The following is a 14,526-nucleotide window of genomic DNA, read 5'->3' on the forward strand; positions in this document are numbered from 1 at the left end:
TGATGGTTTGTTTTTTATTTATTCAAATATAAAAATTCTAAACGGTATTCCAGGTGAACACGATGCTGTTTTGACTTTTCCACTGGTTTTTGCACACATGTAAAATTCTAATGACAAGGCTCTGTTGCTCCAACACCTGCGCTTGTAGCCAATTTACCACGGCTGTAGAATATTTTCACGTTGAAAGTATCACGTCCAAAGGCAGTGCGTAAAATCTTCCATGGCACATCTCACAAGGATCCTGAACGCAATGACAGACAAAGCTTTCGCCACGACCTACAGCAAGCATCGCTGGGCTCCTGTGAGATAAACAACTGAACGAACACATCAACGTCAACTCGCTTCAGTTTCCCACGAAACCGCTTAAAACAAATCACTGATGTGGCCTGCAAAACTGAGCGAATGTTCCCCAGCTTCTAGACGTTCGCGTTGTCTTACGCGGGAGAGGGGGGGGGGGTGCAAGCCAGCTCTGCGTTGGCCCCCTTCGGCGGGCCGAGTGGGGGCTTGCTTTTCCAAAAGGGAGTGGGAAGGGCTTGCGCACTTTCGCTCGGGCTGCCTTCAGAAACGGTCGCGACATCGCGGCCAAAAAGGAAGACGCGCACGCCGTCGATATCGTCCCTCGAATAAAATATGAACAACAGATTTAGCAGGGGACGAGCATATGCTAAGCCAAGCTGCTTTTTGTGTTTAGTTTGTCGTCCTTCCCCCACACCTCCGATTAGCACGGTTGGCTACGTGCGGTGCGAAAGAAGTCCAACATACATACGAGCATACATTCAATTAAAACAAATTGATTGCTCCCCTACAGATTTTTTTTAATTTTACCAGCTAAGGCTCACTGAGCTACAGAGCTCTTTTTCAGATTTGACCTGGCCACAAACGACGGCTCAACAAAGTGGCTTATTTGTAAATGTATAGCAGTAGCCAAATACTCTAAACACGTTGATTCTAAATGTGGAGCAAAAAAACAGAGGACCCAGAGAAATATCCACGAGGAGAGAGAACATACAGACTCCAAATACACAGCAGGCGTCACATGGTCGGGATCGAAGCCACGACCTCCCATTTACCAGGCAAGGTAGTTAACATCTCGCCAGCGTGGGGGAGGTGGAGGCAGGACCTCTCGGGGACCACCAGGCCGCACCGAGCTCCGGCTACCTCTGGCCAACTCCTTGGCCGGTCACAGCTGTGGAGATGATGAGGGCAGGGCCACGGAGGGGGGCGGCACAATCTCCACGATCAGCATGGGATCAATCAGCGACGTCCACTTAATGGTAATCTGTGAAAAAAAATAGTTCTATTACTGTACAAAAAACGCAGGTAGTATTTCTGCACGCTCAAGCAAGGATCGGGACAGCATTCATCGTCATTGGAAACCCAAAACCAACAGTGGAAATTACACAATTCTATGGTGGGGCAAGTCTTTCCGAAGGACACAGTACAATAATTCAAGAATGCCGCTTATATACATAATACAGGGAGATTTAACACGTCGGCTTCCGCGACCAATATCATCCATAATCTAGGTTTTTGGGTTGTATCGCGTAAATATATCAATGTGTCATTAAAACCCGCCACCACCCGACACAGCCAATTTACAAACTGTTTATTACTCAGATTGTAAATGTTGTGGCTTGGCTCTCCAACACACCGGTGTGCTGTACTAGTGACGAATTGGCCACGTTCTGTTTACGTGACAACCCTTACTAGTTGGCTGCATCGGGTGGTGGCGGGTTTTAATGACACATTTATACATTTACGCGATATAACCCAAAAACCTCTATTATGAATACAAGTGTTTTTCACATTGTGGTATGAACCTGGCGAACCGAATTGAATTCTCGTCACGACTAACATCAGTGGTGAATGATATCTGTACCAGTCCTAGGTAACTCCCCCGCCCCTCTTCACCAACCCGCATTGATCAGCACGGTGAAGTATGGCCAAACAAAACCCATGACCGACACTGCGGATTGGAGGTCTTCATCGAACCGTGAATTGATAAGAGGATGATTAATTATATTAAGTGCAAAACATCAACCCATTTACAGCTGGTGGGGAAGAGGGACTCCACAATTTCACCATGACACTGTATTCACATTGCAATGTTTTTGTTGAACCCAAATCTAGCAGTGGCCAAGTTTTTTAATGTAAAAATTCCCGCTTTCTTCCAACAATTTCCCCATTCTCTTTGCCGCCGCCATCGTCATCTTTGTGAGGCTGTACTGGACATCTGTGAAAAATGACTTTATATCTCATCGGATTCCTCCACAACATTCCTCCTGCAGTATAAATAAATACATATTCTGAGTGGAATGCGCTTCTCACTGTCGTTTCGCGCGTGAGGCAGGGTGCAGCCTCCGCCCTTGGAGAGTTGCCCTCGGCATCACTCTCGTACTCCAACTCGAATTTTCCACCCATCTGCTTGCCTGGAAAGTCATACGGCAAAAACAAAACATGGGACCATCTTTGTAAAACTGTAGTGACTGACTCAGAGACACTCAGAGTATGAGGCACTCTGTTTATTAACACGGCCTAACAGTTAACACTTGGTAACTACGGTTCCCAGTCAGGACAGCTGGTAGACTGCCTGACTGGCGACGCCGAGACGGTGAAGACGGAGACCACGGTGAAGACTCCAGCAGCAGCACGACGGGGATCCCCCCACTCCACACGACAGCCCCGAGCTCCCCTCCCGGGGCCCCTCTTATACCGCCAGCATGGCCTGGCTCCGCCCACGGCCACGCCCCCTTCTGGAAACTTCTCGCGGGTTCTCGATTTGCCCCTTCCGTAACCTTTCCCCAAGATCCCTCTCTGGTCTATCACGTGGCCTGCTGTCAGTCAGGGCTGCTGTAAGCTGCAGATCCCCTTCCCCGCCAGCAGCCAGCGCTATGCTGCTACGTGACCGATTCCATGTCACTACAAAGTACCAAACCACCAATACCCTTTGTTTGAGCGTCGCAGTGGCGAGATGTTAACTACCTTGCCTGGTATATAGGTCGCGAGTTCAATCCCGACCCTAACACCTGCTGCATATTTGGAGTTTGTATGTTCTCCCCAGTGGAGTCATTAAGAGAATGCCACTGCATGCGAGTTACCATCTGGCTACACCGGCAGGCACTAAGAGATGCCGATCAGGTGTGTCTCACCTGGCAAATCGGTGTTAATATTTGTGGAAGGAGGGGGGTGGATAAGGGGGATTTAAATCGTTAACCTGAGAAATAAAATAGTACAAGGATGAGCCCTTGTATATGTGGCCACCTTCCCATATCATTGTGGAGAGATGGCAAAGCCATAGCGGCTGGCACACCATTATATTTATAGCGAGCTTATTTTAGAAATTACTCTTTGCATTGTGCACGTATACAATTTGCATCTCTAAGGTTTTGTACCAAATAAATCCCGACAAAAACTGTCAGTATACCACGCCGATATGACCCTCGGCCTTCTCTCTGTTCTGCAGAGGTGCCACTGCCCGCAATGTTCGGCGTGCAAGTTTTTTCCAGCTAAATCGCCAGATCCGTTGCTTAGGTGGCGAGACGGTGGCGATGGCGTCTCCTCCTGTAGCGGAGCGCTGGCCTTACCTGCCGATGGGTCCACCTCGACCGTAATCTCCAATTCGCGGGAGATGGGGTCGTACCTCAGCACCTCCCCCTCCTGCGTGGGGCACAAAACGTGACGTGAAAATAGACACAGCGCCGTCGCCGCGACGTGGAAATGAAAACGAATAGCGGAGGCGTCACAGCAACACCGAACCCCTCTGCTCGGAAAGGCCTCATCCCATGGAGTTTCAAGACGGCTCCTTACAAGGGGTCTCCGTTTCAAATATTTCGGTCCGTTCTTTTCTATTTTTTTGCTTTTGCATGTGGGTGAAAGCTGGCGTAGACAAATTAAACGCACGTCTATGACTTTGACGGTTTATTTTTAAAAAAGCACACACAGAAGCGAACATACTTTATGTGTTGCTTTCTACAGACCATTTTAAAGTAAACTCCACTCGTGTATATGAATGCATATCCTATATTGTACACGCAGAAGCAACCTACTTGCCTACTGATTTCCACAGACCACTTTAAAGGTACAATCGATCCCACCTAAAGTCACCGCCACCTGCACATTCACACACTGTGGACTGCACTGGCAGGGTGTCCCATTATATCGCCAGACTCTGTGATAACGCCATGACAACGTGGAGTGTAACTCACTTTGTAGTCAGAGACTTCCGGGGAGTAATTCTCATTCATTTCCAACATCTGGAAGAGAATAAAAAGTACAAAAACATCACAGGAATGTATCGGCTTCAACAATTCACGACATTTTCATTTCAATTGATGTCCCGCTCTTTTGTACAGCGTCTTTATTTGCTGTTGCACTTAATCGTAATACATTTTTTTTTATAATGCGCAGTATATGGAAAGCAGGAAATTAACAGAACCTGCAGGGTGAATGGGCCGAACAAGGGGGTAAAAGACCAGTTTAAAGAGGCCAGTTTTCAAGACAGACTTAAACATATCTAATGATTCTGATTGTCTTGTTCGCAAAGGCAAAAGCGTTCCAAAGCCTGGGAGCTGGACTGGCAAAATCCTGATCACCCCAGGGACAGAGCCTTGACCTTACAAAAAGGCGATGTGAAGATCTCATCGCTGATGTATATAGATGGATCGGTTGCTGTAAATATTATGGGGCGAACCCCGCCCATCTCTAAACCTTTATACACAGCTTGCCCTCATATGGCTAATCTCCCTGTTCCTGATGACCGCTTGTGTTTTGATCGAAACGTCGTGATATTTTATTCACTTTATTTTTATTATTTTATTGTTATTATTTTTTCTATCTACGTGACTTTACTGAAAGAACCATAGAATATGGCATCAAGAAGTAATAGAAAGGGACTGAAGTATAAATGCTTTAGTCTGCAAGACAAATCCAAACTTTTTGATAGAATCGATGCAGGGTGTGTGTCAATGCGTATGGTGTGTGAAGAGTTTGGGAAAACAAATTTGGAAAACAAAAACTATTAGGGCAGGAGGCACTGGGGACATAATTCGGAATATTGGATAATTCGGCAAGGTCAGATCCCCATGTGTCAAATTAACAAGGGTTTAGTGAAGTATATTTATTGCCATCACCTTGAAAGCGATGTGGTCCCCTGCCCGTGGAGGTCCATCCAAGGTAGGAAGTGCAGAGTAATCCCTCTTGACCACCTCCACGGCATTCTGGACGGTGCACACAGACCACACGGCGGAGGTGACCGTGGCAGCGACGGCACCTTGCTACTCGCTTTCACACGCAGCTCCGATACCTTTTGGGTATTTCCGAACAAAAGGACTCGGTCAATACCGACAACTGTGTGGACTTTAATATAGAATCTTTATATTTGAATGTGTAAACAAACATGCTAGACTACTGTTAAAATGCAATTTGTGAGTCTAACACCGCTTTGTGAGTCTCACACCGAAACAGGAGGAATTCTCCACAATTCTGTATGTCGCCTGACGAGGCTTGTTGTAATTACCGGCGAAATATCAAAGTACTCGAATTGAAAATGTCGTAGGTTGAACTAGTAACTAATGGCCATGTTTTGTTAACGTGACAAACGTTACTAATTGGCTGTGTCGGGTGATGGCGGGTTTAACGGCACATTTATACTTACACCACTCTTGCCTCTCGTTTCTGGTGGGCTAGGCCCCGAACCCAGTACCACCACAACCCTTCCTTACCCACCTATTGCACAACTGCCAAACTCCATATCAACTGGAAAAAATCATGACCTCCATCCTGAACACACTTTGCTGGGCAGAATGTATGCCTCAGCTTCCCTGTAACATCCTGGCGACATGAACACCAAATCAGCACAAGCTTTCCAATAAAAGTGTTTGCAAGCGTGTATGTTCTTCAGGAACACAACTTCCGCGTTACAGGAGAACAGACTGTATATTGAACATCTTTCGCACCGTACGCAGCCAACCGTGCCAATTGGAGGTGTGGGGAAAGGACAACAAACTATTCGCATAAAGCAGTTTTTTTTTTATCGGCCGATCCTTGACTCAGATCCCCAGGCATCTCCACCTCCTTCTCTCTATGACACAGTCAGTCAGTATATCTCAGGCGAGGCCCATTGAGCTCAGCTCTCTTTTAATGGCTCTCTCCATTGGGTCCTCTGGACCTCCAAAGCACACCTCCCCCCATGCCCCCATGTCTGTTTATTATCATGCCGTGCGTCACACTGTATCAGGGTTCGGCAACCTGCGGCTCCAGAGCCGCATGCGGCTCTTTAAGGACTGCTGTTTCGTGACGTTATATATGAAGGGCCACCGTCTCGTACTCACATTGCATTGCGGCTCTTGATATATTGAGCTTTTTTTTTACCGAATTCGAAAAAAATTGCTCTGCTTGTTATTTTGGTTGCCGACCCCTGAACTATGCCAAACAGCCTCCAGTGGCTTTGTTTAGTTTAGTTGTGCTATTTATTAATACTATAGGCATCTAATGGATACAACCCCCGAGTAAATGAATGAATTCACATTATTGGGGTTTGCAATTCTATTCAATAATCTATCAATTAGTTTTTTGCTTCTTGTTCCGTTGGAGTTGTTTTGTTTTTCCTGTCTAGTTTGTATCGCTGTGTTTGTACTATTATCAAATGATCTGCGACCATCTTAAATGATTTATTTTTTAATAATCAATTCTCACACGTGTGATTTGATGCATGTATCAAGAACCTCGGAAATTATTTTCATCCTTGCATTGAATGCTGGGTGATAAACAACTTATATATTTATATCCAAAGTAGTTAGCCCGGACGTTTAGTTCTTGGGTGGTGGATTGCTTCAATACTTCTGTTGAATTTTTCGGAGTTTTCAGCATTTCGCTATGTTGGTTCATGGTCGGTGTTTCCACAACTTTAACAACGAAGGTTAAAGAGTGGCCACGTTATGCAGTGTTTGTAAATGATGGCGGCACCTGCACTACGGTGGAGGCGTTGGTGTAGACATCTCCAGCTCCACTCTCTCTGCTCAGCTCCTCGCTGGGCAACACTTCCGGTTCTGAGGAAAACGCGTCGAAGCGCAAGTGACTGCGGTACTGAGCAGGGCTCTCCCCCACTGCCCCTCGGCCCCGACTGCCCCTCCAGCCTCTCCCTCGCCCGGGGAAAGGCTCATCGTTGGGCATCCCAGATGTCCCATCTTCATGCCGGCTCGGGTACGGAGTGCCAGGAAACGTTCCACGACTCCTGCATTCGAAAGAATACAGTCCAGTTAAGTACACGTTTCAAAGTGTACGCATGCTCCAACTACTGGACATCTGTCGACCTACTGCACATCTGAGAAAAAGAGCTTTCTAACTCATCGGATTCCTCCAGTATAAATAAATATTCTGATTCTGAAACAAGTATTAACATGTCACTCTCCCTCACTAGGTAGCCAGTGGTGGAAAGTCTAAATTCCCAAGGCGAGAGCCACTCTCCGAATCACAAGCACTGATGCTTTTCATAAGGTGATCCATATTTTACTGACGCAGAGGGGTGTACAAGAGCTAAACTCATTCCCGACCAGCAAGTGACCTCACAACCGTGTGAATGCGAGAGCCGAGCGTTGTGCCAGTGCCACCTGGCTGGATATTAAACACCTACACGTACCACACTCGAGATTACACTGGTGTCTCTGCAAACAGTTATGCAGAAAAAAATATGTTGACTCAAAAGACTGCAGGAATTCAAAATAATAATGATTATTTTTCTATCTCTGTGACTTTACCAAAAGGACCAAATAATAGAAAAACACATAAAAAAGCCACAAATTGCACACTAAGAATAAGTAATACTAGCCTTATTCTAGCGACTCATAACACGTACATTGTCTTTGCTTTGCTTTCTATTTGCTTCTGTGGGTTGCTTTGTACAGCATCTAGAAAGTCCCTTCGTATTTAGAAGTTATATGTTAATATTAGGATTTTGTTGTTTTAAGTAAAAAGCCACGGCACCTTCCAATTCCACGGTTCCCTGCTCCATTCCACTTCCTCTGGCCCCTTCCCAGTCCAGACGTGGCTCCCTGGACATCATCCTCTACATCACATGGTGAATTTTCGCGCTGCGTGTTCTTCCCCCCTCTCCTCCCCGACACATTCACGGGCGTCGGCCCCACTGCGGGTTCAGCTTCCATTCCACTCGACGCGTCTTCACTGCTGCTGCTGCTGCTGTCCGATTCGGCCGAGCCGTCCCCTTTCGAGGACTTCTCTGCAATGCTGCTCTTGGCGACGGCCGAAGGAGCTGCTGCAGATCTTGTTCCCGAATGTGGGCGAACCGTATTGTCGGCAGGACTGTTTAGTTTATTTCCCTTGTCATTCTCATCGCTGTCGGAGCTGGAGTCAGTTTCTTCCACTGGTTTCCCGGCCTTCCGCTGTTGCGTGGGAATCTGCACAGTTGCATGCATCCCACCGTCGGTGACCTTTCGTTTCCCTTTGCCTTGTCTTGCACGTCCAGCACCTACCGTTTTATTTTTTGCGGCTTTAGATCCACTGCCTGATTTATCACTTTGGACACCATCATCGCCATCATCACCTGAGCTCAAAGATAAGCTGCTTTTCGACTTCTGCTTGCTCACTGTTACTGCAACCTTTGATTTTGTGCTTGCTGCAGCTTTTGACAAAGTCCGTTTCCTTTCCTTTGTAAACAAAGCAGAACCGTTTTGTTGGGAATCAAATGCTTTCCTTTTCTCCTTTTGATCATTTGCCTGCACTCTGGTTTCAGATTTCCGGGAAACTTTCTTTTTCTGGCGAACCTTCGTCGTTGAATTCTCGTGCTCAGAACCATCTTCATGCTCATCCTTCTCACTGCTGGAACTCACAGCTTTCCCGTGGCCTTTCTTCAATTTATCCAATTTCGCTTTGACTTTACTCGTCTCAAATGCCTGTCTGGCATTGACTGTATCATCATCATTAACCTCTTCAGCTTTCTTCTTCTTTCTCTTCTTTGCTGGTGAGATTGAATTCACGTGGTTTTCTTGTAGGTCCTCTTGGTCCTTGGGAGACTCCGTTTCCCGTTTATTTTTCTTTTTACGCTTTCTGACGTTGTTGTGGACAGAGTCGCTTCCATCGCTGTCACCTTCAACGTGGCAGCTCTTCCTTTTCTTGCAAGATGGCAGCGATTGGCTCTCACCACTAGATGGGCACAAGTCCAGAAGTTCTGTCTGCCGCACACTGGATAAAACCAACAACACACACGAACTCAGAAACGAGGATAACCAGCCCACCAATGAAACAGTGGCAACAGAATACTACATATGAGGTGGTGACAGTATTGGGAGGCCTTCAACCAGCAGTGGATAGAGCATGGCTGCTGGTGATTGTCAATGCACTGCTGGACGAGGGCCCAGCCAAACCGTGCCGGTTTTGCGAGTGACCAGGCTCTACCACGTTGGTCCCTTATGGTTCGTGTCGACGCAGAGCACAGATGTGGCAGCACAGGACTGCACAACATCTTCTGCACTGCCCTCTGCTGCCCGCATACTGGTCCACACCCAGTGTTTATTTTATTATCGTGTTCCCTTAAACCAGGCATGTCCAAAGTCCGGCCCGCGGGCCAATCACGGCCCGCAGTCAGATTTCACACGGCCCGCAGCTTCGGTCTTATAAATCATAAAACTTTAAAGATGTAATTCCTCCTTTGACCACACGGTGGCAGCACCATTCTAATTCTATCTGGCTCTGCATCCGTGCCGCGAACCCTTCTCGAGTCATTTCTGCCATGGCGACTGCAAAAAAAGAAATGCGGTCATTCGCTAAGAAAAAGCTGAGCTTATTCAGCTCCACATATTTGTGTGAGCAAACATTCTCAGTCATGAACTTAAACAAGAACCGATTGAGGTCAAGGATGAGCGACTCCCACTTGCGTGACATTTTACACATCTCAACCACTGCCCTCAAGCCAGACCTGGTCTCTTTACTGAAATCTAGATCTCAGTATCACCCTTCTCATTAGTGTCAGCAAGTTATCTGTTCCTTGATCAATCTGAAATTGAGTGTTTTGAACGGTAACATCTGTCACTATTAACAGTGAAAAGCCTAAAGCACACTAATGCACTTGGACTTATGGCACTTGTTTTATTAAACTCTTGAATAAGATTTGGTTATAACTGTTGATGTTATGTACCTGTAGATGTGACACAAACTATTGCTTTCTGAAAGATCTTGTAAAAGACAAGGGCAAAATTCACTTGTTTTAAAGGTTAATGATAACAGATCACTTTGCATTACTTATAACTCCTGATTAAAATGTTCATGAGGTAAAGATATTTAACTCATGGAAATTTAAGGTATTCTATACAGTTTGTTCAATGTTATCTGACTGAATGAAAGGCAGAATTGTGTTTTTAGAGTTGTTCACGTCTGCCTGAGTGGCTTATATTTGGTTGCATTGTCATTTAAAAAATAAAGGTAATTGTGACAATGAAAATTGTTTTATAACAGTGTGTATTTTCACGTAACTTTTGTGGTTTAAAAAAATGTCAGAAGGAACTATTGGCCCCCGAGCATCTTCACTTTATCAAATGTGGCCCTCTTTGCAAAAGGTTTGGACACCCCTGCCTTAAACGGTTTAGATTTCATGGGACCTCCTTTGCTAGTACCAAAATATGAAAATAAGTTTTCCCCTTTTTTCTGGCAACAAAACAGGTGTTGAGATGTTAAAACACCAAACTGAAACCTTTTACAAGGAATCATGTCTGCATTAACCACAATACTTGTGGCCAGAATGCAAACAAAAAACATACTCTGATAATATATGCATTGTCTTTGAAACTGATTGGTCCACACCAGAGACAGCTTTCTTTTGAGCTTAGTCTCAGCCTAGTCTCAAAACGATGTTAGACCAGAGGACGCCTTTTGAGACGAGGCTCAAAAGAAAGCTGTCTGATTCCTTTTAAAATGTTTCAGTTTGGTGTTTTAACATCTCAACACCTGTTTTGTTGCTAGAAAAAAGGGGAAAACCTATTCTAACGTTTTATATTTCTTTGAAAAATGTGAAACGTCGTTTATAAAAAAAGCATTTCAATTACAGAATCGTCAAAAATGTGTTCATTGTAAAAGAAAATGAAATGCTTTTACTGATGTCCAGATCAAGTACCCCGACAGCGATCTCTCCTAGATTCCTGTCTGGCAATGGTGCATGCCCAGACTGCTGCGGTCATCAGGCCGCAACGGTGAGAACTGCCAACAGCAGCGGGGAGACCCCCCCCCATGAGGCTCATCGCTGGCACACCACGGTCACCGTGGACCACTCCGGCCTAAAACTAAAAACAATGTCCTTCCAGAAAAGCCTCACGGGAGTCCCAAAGGATCGCTTGACCCATTCCGGTTGAAACGCACATTTAGCTTCGTGCGTGCGGAAACCGGAGAAAACCCGCTCGGGCGAGTAGACAACTCAAAGGTCTACACAGACTGGGTTCAGGAAGCCATCTATCCAGCCCTCGCTTCAAAAGACTGGCTCAACAATCCCGACAGTTTGAACACGTCGGAGACTACCACCTGGTCGTATCTACAGATATCTCATACGAGCACGACGGCTCCCATCTCTGCGTGATTCAGGAACCATGCCCGGCTTGTGTGTGGCTACGGGGGTGTGGTCTGCAAGGGTGGAGAGCCAGTGAAGTCTGTGAGAGTGAGATCTCTCGAGCGTGAGGTCCCATGGGAATGAGACCAGGGTACCATGTCACCGAACTCTGGTGACAGACAGAGGTCCAATGAAACTTGCCCCCCCCAGCACCTCTGATTAGCACGGTTGGCTACGTATGGTGAAAAAAAAGTTCAACATATATACAAAGGGACAGTGAGGTCCCAGTAGGGGCCGGTCAGAATGTGACAACAGCTAACAATACAAAAACACGGTGAGAGTGCAACGTATTGGAAAGGTAAACAAATTACTTTAAAATATATACAAATAAAACTAAACTATTGCTATCTTACCATGTAAAGCCCACTGAATTATTAGCTTATTTTTTAGAAGCGACCTGACCACAAATGATAGCTCAACGAAGTGGCTTATCAAGTCAAAATTCATAGCAACAAATTAATATCAATAATTTCGAAGCATGTTTCTAAATAGTCAAGTTTTTGTGTTTGTTATACTTCCACCGCACCTCCGATTCGTACGGTTGGCTGTGTATGGTGCGAAAGAAGTTCAACATACAGTCGATCATCGATCAACTGGATCTAGATCGATGATCGACTTAGGGGGGTTAGGGAGTGCCGGATTTTCAAAAACGCCAGATAATCACATCAGTATTTAAAATAACGTATTTTTGCACATTCTTGAATAACAAGTTTTTAGGTGTTGTGTAAATTTTTTTGTCTTTTAATTTTGTTTACCATATGAAGTTGGCCTAAATAAACATACAAATAGACGAAAAATATATCTACTGTAAAAAGTTACTGTATTTACTGGACTGTGCTTACCACTCGAATCTCGAAGACTTGCATGGGATGATCATAGGGGGGCTAGAATTGGAGGTGGTTATTCAGAGTCTGAATCAAACTCAATCAGCTGTGATGGAGGTTCGCCGGATCAGCCGAGGACCGGCGGATAATGTTGGAAGAAGTGGGTAGCAGCTTCCCTTCGATTTTTAATTTTCTTTATGCAAGCCACCCACTTTTATTGAGCACATCAAATTTGATTAATTCTGTGGTCAAAATAATAGATTTTCTACTTTTGAGTGCAAATAAAAGTGTACATTGAAAAGCTTGTTTATTACCTCATTATTTTGTGTTTGAACATCTTCACGTCTGCTTTATTGCCAGAAGAGCTAAAGCCTATTCTTATTTTCCCCCCATCAATTTTGATACGGCCAAAAATGTCCCATGGATACATACACGCATGCAAAACACTACCCCAGTGTTTATAATTGCAAGGGGCCCGCGGACCAAATGTGTAAGCAGCCTCCCCTTGCAGGCGGTGCCGTGTGTGGCGTAACCCCTCTCACGCCGATGATGTCTTATCGGCGAAAGTGTCCCACAACTCTGGACAGATGAGTTGAACTCACTGGACCGTGTCTCCGTCGCGCACGAGCCCCACGTGTTCGGCGGGCGGCAGCAGGCAGCCCTGCACGAACAGCGACAGCCCCACGCGCCCGCCGAGCCCGAAGCGCTGGCGGATGAGGCACGCGAGGTCGGCCACCACGCGGCAGCGGCCGGGCTCCAGCGCCAGCCAGCACAGCCTCTCGCCCGCGGCCTCGGGCGGCGCGTACTCGAAGGAAACCTTGAGGCGGATCGGCGGCCGAGGGAACGTCCCGAGAGCTGGGTCCAGCGGGCAGTCCCACGACATCACGGGGCCCTGCAGGTGACGATCACGACGATGATGATGATGCTGCTGCTGCTGCTGTGGGGAGCGGTGGTGCAGTGGTTAGTGCGCAAGCGCTACGAACTCAGATAGCCGAGTTCGATTCCGGCTCACGGCCAACACCAGTGACGACTATCTGAAGCGGTTCTGTGCCTCCCCTAGGTTGACTCCGCCTCAAATGAGTACCTGGTGCGATGTGCTCGCGAACAACACTTGCCCCTACAGTCTAAGGTTATACGAGGTGTCTTCGTCTATTTGGTGGTGCTACAACTGCTGATGTTGCTACTCTAGGCTACCGCAGGGGTCAGCAACCACAATAAGAGCCGCGAGGCGGTGGCGGTCCTTCACAAAGAGCAGTCGCTAAGCAGTCCGCAGGCTGCGGAGCCGAAGCTACCTGATGCGTGTAGATCGATATCGATTCGTACGCGCACGACCCACTCGCAGGACCGCGTGTAAAGCATCGATTAGTGGGAACTCGCGATCTGCAGTCCTCACGGCTCTTAAGACTCGAGCCGTGACCTCGAAACGCCTGCCAATTCTGGTGTAAAGATGATGGCTCTGGCTGTAACATCATCATCATCTCGCTGATGCTATCGCTGGTGTAGCTGCTATGCTACAGCAGCTCCTGATTACTTCTGCTGCTGACCCCGCTACCAATGTGATGTGTCTCTCTGTCTCTGTGTCGCTGTGTCTGTCTCTCTGAGCTGTAGTCGTTGTCTCTCTGTGTTATTGTCTCTGTGTCTCTGAGCTGTAGTCGCTACCTCTGTGTCGCTGTCTCTGTGTTATTGTCTCTGTGTTATTGTCTCTGTGTCTCTGTGTTATTGTCTGTGTCTCTGTGTTATTGTCTCTGTGTCTCTGAACTGTAGTTGCTACCTCTGTGATGCTGTATCTGTGTCTCTGTGTTGTTGTCTCCGTGCTGTAGTCGCTACCTCTGTGTTGTTGTCTCTGTGTTGTTGTCTCTGTGTTGTTGTCTCCGTGCTGTCGCTGTCTCTGCTGTAGTCGCTACCTCTGTGATGCTGTCTCTGCTGTTGTCTCTGTGCTGTCTCCGTGCTGTGTCGCTGTCTCTGCTGTAGCCGCGGCGTCGCCAGGCCGCAGCTCCACGTGGGCCGCGCAGCTTCCTGTCCGCGAGGCTGTTTCCGGTGAGAAATCCGCGGCAGCCAACCACAAAGGAAATCCGCAGAAGCTCCCCAACTCTCCAC

General features: G+C 46.8%; 1 protein-coding gene across 1 annotated transcript; it reads right to left on the bottom strand.

Annotated features, from left to right (window-relative positions):
- Window positions 1-14,512, bottom strand: COIL (coilin). Its single transcript, XM_078611199.1, has 9 exons — window positions 14,334-14,512; window positions 13,032-13,366; window positions 7,981-9,195; window positions 6,964-7,231; window positions 5,130-5,216; window positions 4,206-4,253; window positions 3,585-3,657; window positions 2,329-2,429; window positions 1-1,279 (listed from the first exon to the last, which is right to left on the bottom strand). Exons 2-9 carry the CDS (start codon window positions 13,310-13,312, stop codon window positions 1,181-1,183), a joined length of 2,172 nt encoding a protein of 723 aa, XP_078467325.1. The 5' UTR covers window positions 13,313-13,366; window positions 14,334-14,512; the 3' UTR covers window positions 1-1,180.
- Between the last annotated feature and the right edge of the window lie 14 nt (window positions 14,513-14,526).

This window comes from Lampetra planeri, chromosome 35 (genome assembly GCF_965212315.1).
Source record: "Lampetra planeri chromosome 35, kcLamPlan1.2.h2, whole genome shotgun sequence".
NCBI lineage: Eukaryota > Metazoa > Chordata > Hyperoartia > Petromyzontiformes > Petromyzontidae > Lampetra > Lampetra planeri.